The 16,522-nt window shown below is 36.5% G+C and overlaps 1 protein-coding gene across 7 annotated transcripts in view; it reads right to left on the reverse strand.

Annotated features, from left to right (window-relative positions):
- The window catches only part of bma (SCY1-like protein bma), a 751,115-nt gene that overhangs the window by 257,914 nt on the left and 476,679 nt on the right, over positions 1-16,522 (reverse strand). For all 7 annotated transcript variants that reach the window (XR_014128907.1, XM_081744332.1, XM_081744329.1 and 4 more), the window contains exon 5: positions 6,722-6,817. Coding sequence is in view for 6 of the 7 variants with exons in the window: in XM_081744332.1 (XP_081600458.1) it covers positions 6,722-6,817 (96 nt within the window). In the remaining variant the exon portion in view is untranslated. The remainder of the gene's footprint in view (positions 1-6,721; positions 6,818-16,522) is intronic.

Here is a 16,522-nt window from a genome sequence, read left to right on the forward strand (position 1 = left end):
AAACGTAAGTGTGCCAGCGCCCTACATATTTACAAAGAGGAAGTTAATGAAAAGTGGGATCACCCAAGATCGATTACTGCTCACCTATATGGAGCAGGGAACATCTATCTGATCACAGTACGTTTCTGTGTTTCCACTGTTCATTCGATGCGTAAAGAAGATCTCCTGCATTATCTAAATATCCATACGCTGGATGCTTGCAGAAATGTCGCTGACCTAAAGTTTCTACATTAAGGTAGCCAGTGAAAACTTAAGGTCTGAAGCCCTACTTCAAGAATTATCCCTTCACATTCCTTCCCATGTAGCACCAAATACTCACCTCTTCCACCTTTCCCGCCCTAGACTGTCGATTATTCAAAGTTCCTTCTTTTACAGACCACCAAATTTATATAATCAAGTAACAATTGACGTGAACATTTTTTAAGCTACTCAACTTTTGACAGAATAATTACACAAATTCAAAACAACTAAGAATGAACTAAGAAACTTCATATTTGCTTTGTCTTAACCATCTTTTGTTTTATATTTACAATGGATATCGACATGGTTTACATTACAATAAAATTAATTACTTGTTGCCCTGTCTATTAGTAAAATTTCATTCCAAATTCCACAGCAAGAAAAATGTTTTAAAAAATAATTGGCTTATAGATTACTTATTAATACCATAGAGAGAGGCATTAGAAAGTAAGTTTTATTTTATTTAGTGCTTAAACAAATGGGAACAATGTGATGATGTGATGAAAATATCAGGAGTGGCAAAGGTTCACTTTGGTTTGGGTTTAAGAAAGAAGGAGATTATGGGGCGCAGACATGTTTTTCGCCTAGGGTATATCCTAGAGCCGCCCCTGCATGCTTGTGAATACGGATTATTATATTTGTACAGTTGCATCGCTTGATCCTCGATATATCGTGAGCTGAAGTCTAAAAAAGGTATTTATAAATGGGATATGTATCCCTATGTGAAATTTAACCTGGGGTGATATGCGCTATTGTTTTTTATATATTTATTTATTTACGGCGTGGAAATGTAATTTCAAAGTTAATTCCACCGCAAAAATTCAGTAGGTGCTCAGTACCCATTAGAAGGCTCCAATGGGTGCTTAGGCCCATGTAGTCGGCGGCTATGGCCAGAGCACAAATTCCATCTCAATGCCTGCAATCAGGCAGTGTATCTGGACCTTTGAATCACCCTGTAGTTACGGAAGAGTATAATATTGATTTGTTCTATATGAATAAAAAATGAAGTATTCTGAAATAGTGAGAAATATCTATAACTTGTTTAATATATATGTTTGAAGTTATTCCTAAAATGTACTCAATATTGTGATATTTATATTATAGTAGTTGCATTTAAATACACGTATACTATAAATAGACGTAGCGTAAACATACAGCCTTTGAAACTATGAAGTTACCTTACAATGCTCAGTAGGAGATATTTTCACATATTGTTTACGTTTAAATACGGATTGACGAACAATGCGAAACTGGTGATAGTAAACTAGAAGGGAAAATGTCCAGATCCATCCACTGAATTGAAATGGCTGGAATTGAATTAAGAGCTTAATTAACAGAGATACACTGTAAACAATTTGCTGCATCCAAGCAACCGAATTGCAGGAGAATTCCCAGTGATGTTATTAATGGAAACCAGTACCTAATCAGCTTTCGCGATTATAGCAACTGTATGGAACCGAGAAAACTGGGCTATACGATACGATTACAATGCATAAAGAGAATTTGAGCTTAAAGTACAACTTTGGATGTTTTTGACTTCTGAAAAAAAAAAAAAAACATGTTCAGTCTTTTTTGATTAAAACAACAACCAGAAACATTTGTATTCAAAATCTCCAAATCACACCCAAAGAAAAGGTGCGTCGAAACAGAAGTTTTCACTACAAACTTATTAAAACTATTAGACAACGAAACTTCCCCTTTTTTAAGGACAATTCTTTGAATGTTAAAATAAATATGTTAAATTTTGACCTTTGTAATAATACATTCTAATTTCAAGACAATCACCAGCTACAATATTTAAAGCAGGAAAATGCCTCTGGAACAGTCGAAAGTTGCATAATGGAGCACAGAACAGTAATAAAATTTTGATGTATGAGGGCCGTCCAAAAAGTGAGGAACGATTGCGCATCGCACGCGGCACTGACCCGCACCACTACAGTCGCGTACGCGGCAGTTAGCTTCCTTCTTCACTCAGTGTGAGCCGAGTCTCATTGCTGTGCGGTCACGCTACTTGTTTGTGCAGCCATTCAAAATGGCGGCGCCAATCGGAAATCACGCCAAATGTGAAGTACGGAGTGTCATTCGTTTTCTGAACGCACAAAAAGTTAAACCTATTAAAATGTATAGGCAAATATAGCATGTTTATGGCGATAGTGCAATGAACGAGTCATACGTGAGGAAATGGTGCATTATGTTTAATCGAGGAAGGACCAGCGTACATGATGAATATCGGAGTGGGAGGCCATCTCTTGTAACGGAAGAAATGAAGGAAAAAGTTCGGAAAAAATTACGAAAACCGACGTTTCACTTTGAGCATGTTACACGAATCTTTTTAACTGGAAAACAGTTCGCAAACGATGAGAAACTCAAGCAAGCAGTGACAGCATGGCTCAAATCTTTGGCAGCAGATGAGTACAACATCAGCATTGAAAAACTGGTCCCACGTTATAACAAGTGTCTTGACAACTCTATCGATTACATAAAAAGTAGAACAAGGTCCTGTGGCTTTGCGAATAATCATGCCAAAACGTTCTTTACTGTATGAACGACCCTCATAAATTAGAAAACAAACCATCCACGCAGATGAACAAAGTCAATACATACTTGTGATGGAATATCTTCTACCCCCATACTGTATGTTAGGAAAGAGTTGTTTTAGAAGTGGGAAATTGATTTTTATTGGATGACAACATGGCGTTGTCATCCAATCACTCACTGTGTGTGATTTCTGTAACATAGATAAAGGGCTCATAAGTCGATCTTAACTTTCAAGCATTGGCTTTGTGTGTCAGAGTTGATCCTGCAGGCTCTTTTCAAGGTTAAGTATGACTTGAAAGAGAAGCATTTCCATACCATTGAGGGCTTTCAGCACACTATGGCCAAGAAACTGAAGAAAATACTTGTTCAGGATTCCAATTCTGTTTCTCAGTATCTTTACAATAAACATAAAGTATATGATTATCTAAAACGCCTGCAGCGCGGGAGACCTGGGTTCAATTTCTGGTGGGAGCTCATGCGGTTTGCATCTCGCGTTATGCTATAGATCTATATTTCATATAGCCTTTATGCAGAACGGATCACTAAACTCCAAATTAATCAAAAAAGCATAAATATTGATTGTGGTTTAATTCAGAGAACGCTGGTTTGTAACTTTTATCAAGAGTAAAGTAGCTGAATCTATTTTTGATGTGATACATTAATGTATCTTGCTTAAAAAGTATTTTTCACTTCTTTCTTCTAGTCGTTACTAACTACTTTGTCAGTGTATACATTTTGATAGTCTTCTGGAGTTTATTGTTACAAGAAACCAGCAAGTGTAATGATATTATTTGTTCTTATTCAGTAGTGATTGCCTCCTCTCTTCTTCATATTCCGTTCCTCAATTTTATGGTTAATTCAGGTACATCTTCCAGCTCCTCAATATTAGCTTTTATCTTCTGATCGATGGATTTACTTTAAGGACTATTGATATGTGTACATGAAGAAAGAGGAATATCATTTAGAATCAGTGACTCAGTGTACCCGAGGAAGAAATATTGTTATACGATTAATGACTCAGTATATTTAAGGTGGATCACCAACTGGAAGTCAGTACATATTTTAGCTCATTCCCTTAAGTACTGCGCAAAGAAACGTTACATATTGTAAATATTGTACTATAAGATAGAGTATTGTTTCAGCCAAAGCACAAGACCTGGTTCATTTGGTTGCGTCTCCTGATATCGAAAAATGTAACAAGTGAAAGAAAATATTTGATTCGTTTTACAATGAGCATACAGGATGGCACTTGCTGTTAAATCTTACTGCAAGTGCTTCGTTTCATGAAATGTTTATTTGTGTGTGTAAAGTATTTTAAAGTAACAATCTTATCACGAAATAGAGATATTGTTTGACCATTTTTCGTGTTATGTTTCATATTTTATTTAAATATTAATTTATATTTAAGGAGACAGATTTTGAGACGAAACTTGCGCAAACGCAATAATGCGTTGTTGCCAAATTTGTACGTTTACTGTAGTATTAACAATAAGAACATTCCTGGATTCTAGCGTTGCAGTTCGAGAAGAGGAATCGCGGTAAGGGTCGAAAAATAATTTCTCCAGTAAGTATCTAAGCAGATTTCCATGATTACTCCCTTTTATTATCTGGCATCAGTAAACACACGACACTATCTGGCAATGACGCACTATTCAAACAGCGTTTAGCATTTCACCGAGAACACTTAGTGATTCACCTTAACAGAAGCATGTAATAACTTTCATATTCTTACTATTTTTATCTTCTTTTTCTTATAAAATATGAATGTATGTGAACAAAGGATTCCTTGCGGGAAGCGAAAGTAGAAAGATATACTTGTTGAAATGCGCCGACGTTGAAATACGGCCGTTTCCACTTATAAAAGTTTATATACACACAACAGAACAAAGTGTGAGGAACACAAAATACAAAACTCCAATTATAAACACAGTTACGCGTATAGAGAACACAAGTACTGAAATGTCAAAAAGAAATACAAGCAAATTAAAATCAGCCCTGAAGGACCAGAGGTTTTCGGACGTATCAGACGTCCAATGTAGACCTAATGTTTCGACGCAGCTGAAGGTCATCCCTAACGACGAGTACATCAGGAGTTTCCATAAATAACTTGAACAGCCATTCCTAGAAGTGCGTCACCATCAACGGGTATTACTTTAAAGGATTAGTAACTACCGTTTCAGGTAAGATATCAATCCCTTCCAAATATAGGTACATTCAACGAACTTTCTAGACAGGGCTTGTATTTCGTTTTGACCATTGTACGTGGTTTTGATCATTTCAACTAAAACGAGTGCATGGAATATGTTGCGTAAACACAATGAAAAGTAGGGGAGGGAGGGGCTAATAGTGACAGGGGCAAGTAGTGACGTGAGGTGGCAACGATGAGTGACGCTACTGCAAGTTTCAGAGTTTGGTGCGCAGTAATCGAGGTGAACTTAGAGGTAACACATCATCACGGGTTGATACTACGGTAAATTTAGTGTTTTTAGTATACAAAAGTAAAATTTAGGGAATCCTTTGGAACAGTGTAAGTTGATGCTTATGGTGAGTAAAAATAGTTATTATATCTTTACCCAATAGTGTTTCCTGCATTAGCTCATATTATGTGTTGGAAGCAAAACGTTGTTGTTTTCGTTCGTCATACTGTGAAACAAAGAAAGGGAGGAGTGGGGCTAGTTGTGACACGTGACATGGGATATGTTGTGACATTGTCACAACTTACCCCACCTGCGAACTTATGTTCGATTTTTGTTTCACTATCAGAGATGGTTCGTAATTATAAACAGAAAACAGAGCGAGTAACATCAACTGTAGAGGACTATGAAAAAACTACAAAGGAAGTGGAATCAGGTGCATGGAGCTTACTTAAAGCACAAGAAATCTTCCATGTAAATTGAATGCCCCTGCTTAGATATATGAAGAACAATAACCGAAATGATATTGTCACTATAGGATACATATAGTTTTCTCAGAATCTGAAGAAAAAGAGTTGTGCAATTATGCACTGTTAGCTTCCAAGATATTTTGTGTGACTGGTGCTCGTGAACTAAGAAGTTTAGACAAGAATAATTAAATAAAGAAAAAAGAATTAAAAGTTAGGGGTTTAAACTACTGTTTGAAACTACTGGCACTGGAAAAGAACAACGCAGAAGAAATCCTTCATTAGATGACTCCGAGTCGTCTGAAGATGTTGACTGTTTTTGCTTAGTGTGCTTTAAACCCTTCAACAAATTAGAACATGGAGATGAATGGGTTCAATGCTTGGATTGTAAAATTGGGTTCATGTGAACTGCATAAATAACGATCCCTATTAGATTTGCCTTAATAGCTAATCTGAAGCTTAAATTAAGATTTAGTTTTCATTGGCCTAGCTCAGTTTGCCTAAAATCAGCCTGTATATTCAGAATTTTTCAAAAATAAGAGTTCGTAATAATATGTAGTTTGTAGTTTGATTTAGTTTTTCTTTTACAAGTCAATATTCAACCTTTGAAGAATAGACAGTTTACACTGTAAGACCCACTGTTCTTTGGAAAGTATTCATTGGTTTACATTGTTATTTGGAACAAACATATTTTCTTTCAATAAACAGTATATTACAGTGATATGTACTAATGTCCATGTTTTATAAATGTTGTCACTACCTGCCCCATAGAGGGGGCAAATTGTGCCAACTGATATGGTTGTGTATGAAAAAAAAAATAATGTAAAACGATTATGTCCATCCAGAGAGTTTTATGTTTGGGGGATGCCGGAAGGTCTAAGCTTTAGTAAGCAAGTGTTACTATTTTAGAAATAAGTTTTGTTAAGAAGTTACAAGGTTGTAAGTAAGAATTGTCACAACCAGCCCCGCTTTCCCCTACTTTTTAGTGTTTTCCGGGTTATTTTTCTACAGTACACATCAATTAATCATACTTAATTACTGTAATTAGTTTCATTAACTTACCTATAAAATCGAGATCTGGTTGTGCCATTTTAGGTAGCCTAGATGTCCAAGGTTGACACGCTACAGGTTCCAACCCATCTATATCGTTCGCTCGCTCTGTAAAGAAAAAGAAAGTTACTTGAAAATTATAGTTTGCGAATAAACTTGGAGGATGTTGTCAGTATGCAAAATAAAAATAATACAATAGAACAATGTTTTGTGTCTTTTCGTAGTGCTCTGTCTTAGTGAAAACAGATTTCTGACCTGTATCAGTAAGAAAATGTCTCTGTGATGTCATCACCACTTGCTCCTAGCTCCAAACAAGCTTGAAGGCCAGAAAGGAGTACACAGCTGCCGGAAAACTCTGGTAATAAGGCTAAGAAACACGTATTGTCAAATAATTGGGGATAATACGTTGGAAATACTGTAAAAAATGAAAATATGTACATCTTCATGTGTTTCCAAGTGTAAAATCATTGTGCAGTATTTTCTGAATTTTCAAAGGTAAAGTGTGCTTAATCGAGTAGTCTTCTGGTTAGCGAGAGCAATATGAATTTGTGGATTCAAGTTTCCTTCGCTATCGAAGGGGTGTTTGTGTAACATGATATCTTAGACTACCGTTATTGAGATGATCTATAATTATCTCATTTACCCCACAGAGCTCTCTCGTGGTTAACGTACAAGTGTGACAAGTGTGTGGTGCGTGAGACTTGGTTTCAATCCTAGTGTGAGTTCATGTAGTTCAGATTCCACTTTAAGATGGAGATTTATGTCTCATACAGCCTTGATGCTAAAAAGAAGATTCAACTTCAAAACAAACAACCAACCGATTTACCCTAGAAAGCATAAAAATGAGACGTTAAGTATAATAAAGACATAATTAACTAAAATACTAATATTTTTGACTATGGAATAAGTCAAATAATCAAAGCCTTTCATTTTTTTTTCGTCCCACAATTATGAGCTGTAAGCGAAAGAAGACAGATGATTAATTAAACTGAATGATTATGAATGAATTGCTGAAATGAGAATTTGGAAGGAAACGGAAGAACCTTTAGAAAACCCATGGACAAGATGAAGTCCACAACATCTCATTAATAATATCAACATACGAGGCGTGTTCAAAGAGAAACCGAGCTTCTGCTGTAACTGCTTTGTTGCTCATTGTACAGCATTTTAAGTACTGTCCTCCTCAAAGTAGTACCCTCTATTGGCAACACACCGTTCCCAATGTTTCTCCCATATTTGAAAGCCCACTGCAACACATTTTCTGGGATGGTGCGCGTGTATCTTGTACATTGACCTGAATCTCCTCTATGGTTTGGAAACGACGTCCTTTCAAAGTGATTTTAAGTTTGAGAAACAGCAAAAAGTATGTTGGGGTTACGTACGGAGAATAGGGTGGATGGGGCACAACGAGAGTCCGGTGATTTGCCAGATACCTGCAGATGAGGAGCAAAATGTGAGTAGGTGCATTGGCCCGGTGCACCATCCAAATCTGTTTTTCCCACAATTCAGCGCAACATCCCTCAACTGTGCTAAAATGTCCTGGTACAACTATTTGTTTACCATCTGACCACGTGACACAAATTCATGATGCACAATGCCATTTCAACCAGAAAACACAATCAACTTCACCTTGATCTTTGACCTGCTCATGCGTACCTTCTTCTGGACAAGAAGACCCTGAATGAATTGAAAAGCAATTGAAATGTCTCTGTAAATGTTTTCCCAAGTTTGTAGCAAACTTTCATCAACACGTCTTATTCTTCAAGCTCTTTAATTGCCACTATATCATTAATCTGACGAACAGCTTGTGCACGTGCTTCCTTCTGCGGCTATAGCTCAACAACTATCCGTCATAGCGAAACGCAGCAAATGGCAATTTGTTGTCTAAATCTGCTGCTAGGTGCACTCAGAAGCTGCAACGCGCTCCCTCTGCCGGTTGGAGTGAAATTTCAAAAGTTCGCTTTCTTTTTGAACACACCACGTATTCGGCCGTTTCCTTTGACAGTTCTTTTTGTACAGTATATCTTCACATCGGCAACGGCGATTGTTGTTAGTAGTTTACGACAATATTTTAATTTTTTTAAGCATGAAATATTGCATAATTTCCACCTTCCGCTCCTTGTCACCTTTTCATGTGTATCACAGTTTTTCATATATCGACTCATACTCTTGAGTTGTCTCTGTGTTACACATTTAACTTAGCGTTATGTTTCACTTGGAAGATAAATAAGTAACCAAAAGTAGCACGTCAAATAAAAGTAGTGTTCAAAGAAAAAATCAGTTTACAATGGGTCAGATATTATATTCTATTGAAAAATAAGTTATTCTCTATCCATAACGGCTCTGGAGCTTATTCAATTATTTTTTTTAAAAAAAGCTCTCTTACCAGAAGGATACGTTTATTTCTTGAAACTGACAAAAAAGGGGAAACAATTTTAACAATGTAACGTTTTTCTCCTCAGACACTTAATCAAATGAAATGAAATGAAATCTTTGAGTTTTACCTCCCACGCTTATGCCGGTTAGGCTAAAGGAAACGGTGATGATGAGTAATGAATGAAACGGTGGAATGAAGAAAGTGGGAGGAAACGGGAGAACCCCGAGAAAACCCCCACACACGGTGTTTGTCCACCACAAAGTTCACTTGGCGGGGTCGGGGATCGAATCCGGGACCCCTAGCACCAGAGGTGAACGCTCTACCACTGAGCCATCACGGCACCAGCCAGACACTTAATCAGTCTGAGACAACGTTACGTTATTGAAGTTACTACACATGATTTCAGTTTTAAGAAATAAATATATTCCTCTTGTGAGAAAGTTTCCTTTCCTTTTTTAATAAGGTGGTGGTATATAAAAAGGTGATCATCATTTATCCAGTGTATGTAATATGTAAATCCTTTATCTTTTTAATATTTTATTCCTAAATGCAAGTCCATCATCGTAGAGAGTGTTGAATTTAGAGGAATGCGGCGTAGGACTGAAATGGCATATGGCCGACGCTTCATCTCAGAAATCTGTTTCGTCCCTAGCCGTTTCGGTTTTATACCGTTTCGATCGTATGACAGTTTTCCTCTATATATCTTCAAGAAAATGATTGTTCCTTAATGTTGCGTGATCATGAGATAACGTTTTTTTTAATATTATTATTATTAATAATTTGATCGTATGTCGGTAACTGCTTTCGATAGTATGCCGTTTTGGCCCTACACATGTAACCCGAATCTAGCACTCTGATGAAAGGTTTACGCTTCTACGGAGGGAAATAATCTACATCTCACGGTATTATAAATGCATGGATTGTAGAAGATGTCTCATAAATCTGGAAACGTATAGAAATCATTACACATTTTTCCGTTGCAAATAACTATGAGGAAGGAGGAACAAATTGAAGTCATTTTATTCTGTGGTGGACGAAATGTGCGAGAAGTGGTTGATGTATTCAAGAGACTGTATTCCCTTGTGCTCAAAAATTGGTGAAGAATTTCAAGCAAAATGTGTGGGTAAAAGTTGTTCGCAAATCAAACATGTTCTCTAAAAGTTGGCGATTATTCTCCGTCAATGCGCGCAACAGAAGGATTAATATATCGAGCATATTATGTAGACGTTCAATTTCTCGGTTTCCGGATTTATGGGACACTCTGTACATTACCAATTCCACACATCAACTCTGCTGCTTAAAATGTATATCACAGACAGATAATTATTGAAGTGGATCAATGAAGTGGATCCATTAATGCTTAAAAAAGCTTTAATATAAATATTTTCTAAGTTCCAATTTCTCTTCTTCCTCTGCATCATTATTGTCGAAAATTAACTCTTAATGCTCTGATTTATGATGCATATTTTATTTGAATTCCGTAAGTTGATTTCTAGTTGTGCATAATGAAACACAGAAATGGAACTATCTAACACTCTGACTCGTGCAAAGTTTCTCACGTTACGTATGCAATCAGGATATCCTGTGGCCTGTTGTGGTCCAGGTCCAGCGTAGAGAGCATGTTCCACTTGCCGAGTCTTTGTGATTAATTAAAGCATTAACGTCCATCAAGAGAGAAATAAAATACTAATTTCGGAAGTTGCAATGCGGAATGAAATGAAATCACAAACGAACTATTACGGTTGCAAATTTAAATTATGCTCCCTAAATGACTGAACCCGAGAGAAAAATAATTCTACTTTTCAGTGAGAGTGTATTACGGGATGAATATACTGGATTATGTGAACGATTGTTTCCGATTAGGAATTATAAAATGGAGTGAGTGATAAATGTTCTCAAAAAAAGGAAACATGAATAATCTCATTTTCTGTCAGCTCGTCGTTAACAGGATTGGTAAGATAGAAATCCAGAGTAATACATTCCCCTTGGTTTGTGTAGATTTTTTTTATTTGTAATTGAAACCTGTAGTAGAATAGAACTACTGCTCGCCAAGCTGTTTGGACGTGGAATTTCGACGCCAACTGGTAAAGAAAAACAAGAAGCGATACTAGTTCTGGTAAAAAAAATCCAGGAAAATTTATGTTGCAAAGGAACAGGAATGGAGAAGAATATCGAGCATGTGGGGAAATGTCCTTATGAAAAAACTTCACGATACTTTTAAGTAATAGAATAAGTCGAGACGTTTGAAATGGGCGGGGCACATTTCTTGGATAGAAATTTCTCTGACATTCTATAGAACTATATTTGGCAATTTTGTGGGAAGGAAATTCTTGGTTAGCAGGGGCGTCATTTGCGGCTTCAGAGAGTAAATGCCTCTTGACTTGATTGTTTTATTGATTGGATTAGGGTTAAGTGCCCCTTTCAGCAGCGAGGCAGAGGCTATATGAAACGTTGACATACAGCTTCAGGAGGGAGTCGAACCTGGGGCTCCCGCGTCATATACAATTACGCGAACCGTATACCCAAGACGAAGCTCTGAGTATTATATATACGTACATATATATAAATCAAGTGTCGTCATAAAAGTGGCGTCAACAGACTACATAGCACTACTTTACAAGTCAAAATAAAGCGAAAAACATATAATTGCATACCTCTCGGGTCCTCGTCTGGAGACGCGAATTGTTGTGCCGATAAAGAACCGTAGAGAAAAATCTACCAGTCTATCAAATAGTTACATCGATTCTTTCCAGATGAAAGTTAAAGTTGATATACGTTGACATTAGCACTATTTATGAGCATGACAATCGATGTAGCTTTTTGATGGATTCGTAGAGCAATTCTAATGATTCCAAATTAATCTGTGACGTTGCCACATAGTGAAATTTTGATTCCCTGCTGCGGCTGAAGGAGGCCTTGAAGGGTATGCCATTACATGGGATTTTCGCTTTATTTTTACCTAAAGAATAGCGGTCTGTTGTCCGTGGCCGCCATTTTTAGAACACCCGATATATATAATGGAATATAATTAAATATATGAAACTTTATTTATATCGAAGAGTCTTTGCCCATCCAAGTAATATCTGAAATGGCGGCGCTGTTAGATAGATGGGGGAAGTATGAAATAAAACAGAATTATAAAGAAGGGGCACGTTGAACAATTATGGAGCTCTTACCTCTGGTGATGTTCACGATAATATTAAACTTACTAATCTGACCAGTCTAGTTGCATATTACGTGCCCAAACCACATTCATGTTGCATTAACTTATATTTGCGTGGATAGTGTTAAAATCATACTATGGGATGCGAGAAAGCAAATCAGTTGTAGACTTCGGTAAGTGTATTTTAAATTCTATTGTTGACGTGACTATCACTCAAGTTTGAAAGCCCCCAGTATTAGCGACATTCATTAAATTTGGCTTATTAGAGTAGAGTAATTGGAGGAAATGCCTACCCGTTACAAGAACGCGGAAGAGATAGTGAGCTGGCAACGGTGATACTATGAAGTGAAGGAGAAATTGACTGGAAGAGGAAGATGGCAGCGAAAAAGTGTGTAAAGAAAGTAAAGACACAGACTGATTTAATTGTGGTAAGTAAATTTTTGAGTGTTTCAAATATAAAGAGACAGAATGATTATGCTGGTGCAATAGGAAACCTAATGGATGTGCTTTGCACAAAAAAATACTTTTGTTGATCCGATGCAATAGACTTCTGTCACCATGCCATATAATAGTGCAAGCTCATTTTAAACTACAGTGTTCAAGATAAGGGGTGATTTGCCTACTAAGTGTCAGTGTTATAGCGCATGAGCGTTTCACCTCACGTATACTCAAGTTGTGTAATTGCATTGAAATTTCAGTAAACATAATATGGATTATGATGTAACATCAAAAAGGAGTTGCACTCAGGAAAGAGGACGAGAAAATATTTTTACTTTTTGCAAATATACCCTGATAACATACAGTGAAACCTGTCAACTTGGCCACCTTTCTAAGTTGGCCACCTGCTTATCTTGGCCTAGTTCGTCTTGAACCTGCATTTTCCCATAAGACATTCGTTACTTACTACTCTATAAGTTGGCCACCTGTCTATTTTGGAAGTTGGCCACACTAAAGCAATGTTTACCCTATGATGATAATGATAAATTTATCTGCGTATCTTGGCCACGAAAAATAGAGTTTTGTTATTTTTCTTAACTCTTTCGAATTCCCATATGAGAAGCAGATGTTCTGTATTTGTGACTGGACACAAAGAAGCATAGATTCGCACGATTTGTTCTTGGAGGCCAATGGCCAGAACACTACCCTCATAAAAGGGTGGTGGAAGATGTGAATAAGAAAAAGCACGTACAGGAATTCAGGAAATGGTTGTACGTATTTGTTTACCCTGTCTGTTTTGGTAAAACCATTAGCTATACTGGCTCCTTTCATCAGTGGAAAGCTTTAGTAATTCCTCAAAATTCTCAAGGTTAAAGCTCAATTGTCATTTATTGGCACCTGACTGCATGTCAAAAGGTAGCGGAGATTTTGAGATATGAATTCCCTCAAGATTTTCTCAAAACATCTTAGCTCATTAACAAGAGGTAGTTAACTACAATATTAGAATGTGCATATCTGCCAAAAGGAATAAAGCAAATATGTCTAGAATGAATGACCATTCAGTAACAGCTGAAAAGAAGTCATATAAATTGCATATGAATTTCTCAATTTATAACTTAGCTTTTCTTGTTTTCCATCTGAATAACTCAGTGTGCTATAATATCAATTTCAATAAACTGCGTACATACACTTCTACTTCATGGTTGTTTGTGTTATTGTGTTTCCAATCCGAATAATCCAATGTACCAGACTAGTTTTCACGAAGAGAAAGGTATGCATATATATTAGACATACTATCAAGAGCGCCGATCCTGAGGGGACCAAGGGGGCCCGGGCCCCCAAAACTCGTGTGGCCCCTATTTTATTTATGAATATACAATATTTGGTATAATTTGAGTGCAATTTGTCTTAAAATCTTCATATATATATATACCTTTTGCATCTGAATGGGACCCCACATTTACAGAGAAATCGGTGCTCTTGCATACTATAGTAATATTTTCTAGTACTGTATATTTTTATGATTACTCTATATACATTTATAAGTAGCTGTCGTGCCACTGCTTATTAAAATTTTACAATCAAGTAATACTAGAAATCCTATTCTAAAAATACACAAATCACACTTATTTTCTGTAAGTTGGCCACCTGTCTAAGTTGGCCACTTTTCGATGGAACCGATGGTGGCCAACATAGACAGGTTTCACTGTATAAATATTTAGGTGAGAAATGCAGTAAATGATTGGCAAGTACTTTCTTGTACAGAATACGTACATCCAGTATTGTTCTGTGTCTATATATGGTACTAGCTGCGATTAATTAGGAAGTAAGAGGCAGCAGTACCCTCACGTTTAAAGATTTTTTTTAAATATGTATTTCCATATATTTAGACCAAAGATGCGAGCGTAGAAATGTGAGTGTAGGGAGAGTTAGCAGGTAGTACGACATATTTAAATGTTTTCCGATTTGCAAAGCCTTCTCGCTGTAAAATTTGAATCAATATAAGCTATTCTCTTTCATTTTGCAAACATGATTTAGTAAATATGCATAAGGAAGACTCATTTCATAATACTGAAATGCTTGATTATGGTGCAACCAATGATGTTTTCTTTTGTCTACTAAATCACATAACCCATTACCTGCAACCATTGGATCATGCTTTTATCAAATCTCTCAAGACATAACTTATATCTATGCAGCTTATTCACATTGTGTGTGTCAAAGGAAAGTCTGGTCGTAAACTTATTCGTCCCCAGATGCGGGATTTGCTTAAGCAAACGTAGTCGAAAGTAGCGACAATACAGAACGGGTCAGCTAGATTTCGTGCATGTGGGATATTTACTCTAAATCCCAATTGCATTCCAAATTACACTTTTCTTACGGGAAACGAAAGCAAAAATTGCAAAGAGCGTAGGTGTAGTTCTATTAGCTCTTCGAGTGTAGACTTATCCTCTCCTTTAACTTCAAATGCACCATCCATTTCCAGTGCGGAGAGTGATGATGGAGTAGAATCCCAGAGAAACAAATGGCAGTAGAAACGAGAGTGTATTATTTGCAGACGTTGCATCGGTGCTTATTGTGCTTGTGCCAGTTCCTACGCCGAATTGAAGGCAACGGGTGTTGACAGAAACTGAATATCCTCAGTAGAAAAACCTACTAAATAGATCAAGCAACTCCAAAGAACCTAGACTTACTTCCAAGTCATCCGGAAAAGGAACAAGTGCTTCAGACAAATTCAGTGCAACCATACAGACTTGTCTGATACAGATGAAGATAACTCTTCCAGAATCTGTGTTATACATTATAACATACATGCTAGACCTATGACTACATGTGAGTGCAACAAGTGCATTCGTTGTGACATGTGACTCCCTGTAGAATGTACATCATTCCCTAATAAGTGTCGTGAGTGCCACTCCCTTTTTAAGAAAAGTATCGCCAAGTAGATTTAGTCCATTGCCTTCAACGATTGTCATATTTTAACTAGTTGATTTTATCGCTGTGTTTTCAGAGACAGACGTTACAGAAGTTACTGTGCGGAAGCTTTTTTTTAGTTTTATTTTTGTATGACACTACTTAGGATAAATACAATATAACCCGTACGATTGGATTTTGAGAAATGGATGGAGGCATAATATCGTCACCATTAGAATGCATCTTAAACTGGCTTCTATATTTTGTATTTTCACTTGTATTTTAATTTTCTGTTCCAATAGTATGTTCTACATTATGTAAATGAGACTGCCTTAACGCTGTGCTTTGAAAAATATAGGCAATGTGACCTTGAAGTAGAACTAGTTTTTTTTTAAGTTTTATTTGTGTTTTAGTGTTCTGAATTTTCAAACAATATTTCCAAAATTCTCTAAATAAGATTGTTTGTTGTTATTAGTGTCGTATTGTGGAAAATAAACTTATATTTTTATTATTAAAGTAAAGCTAAAAATAGCCCTTTCATTTTGCATTTTGAATTATATTTTCATTTTCTATCTGTATTTCCCAAGCCTATCATTGGTCAGGAAGTGGCTGTAGCTTTATATTATACGCTAGATGTTTGTAACTTCCTTCATATCACTTTCAGTGCTATGAGTAACTTTTGTAGTAATATGTTTTTCAGTGTTATGGACCTTCATCTTGTATAGTTTTGTGTTGTGTATGGATATATTACCCTACGCCGGTGGATGTTTTACCTGAATGATGAGTACTATGTCCATATTGCAGTTTACAAACTTCGGTGTATCTCTTATAGTATCAAGTGGTATATACATAACGTATTGTCAGGTACAAATACCAAAATAAGTACCTCCAATTTGGTATTCTTTTCTTTCCTGTAGATTTC

Source organism: Thermobia domestica, chromosome 17 (assembly GCF_964235325.1).
Source record: "Thermobia domestica chromosome 17, izTheDome1.hap1.1, whole genome shotgun sequence".
Taxonomy (NCBI): Eukaryota; Metazoa; Arthropoda; class Insecta; order Zygentoma; family Lepismatidae; genus Thermobia; species Thermobia domestica.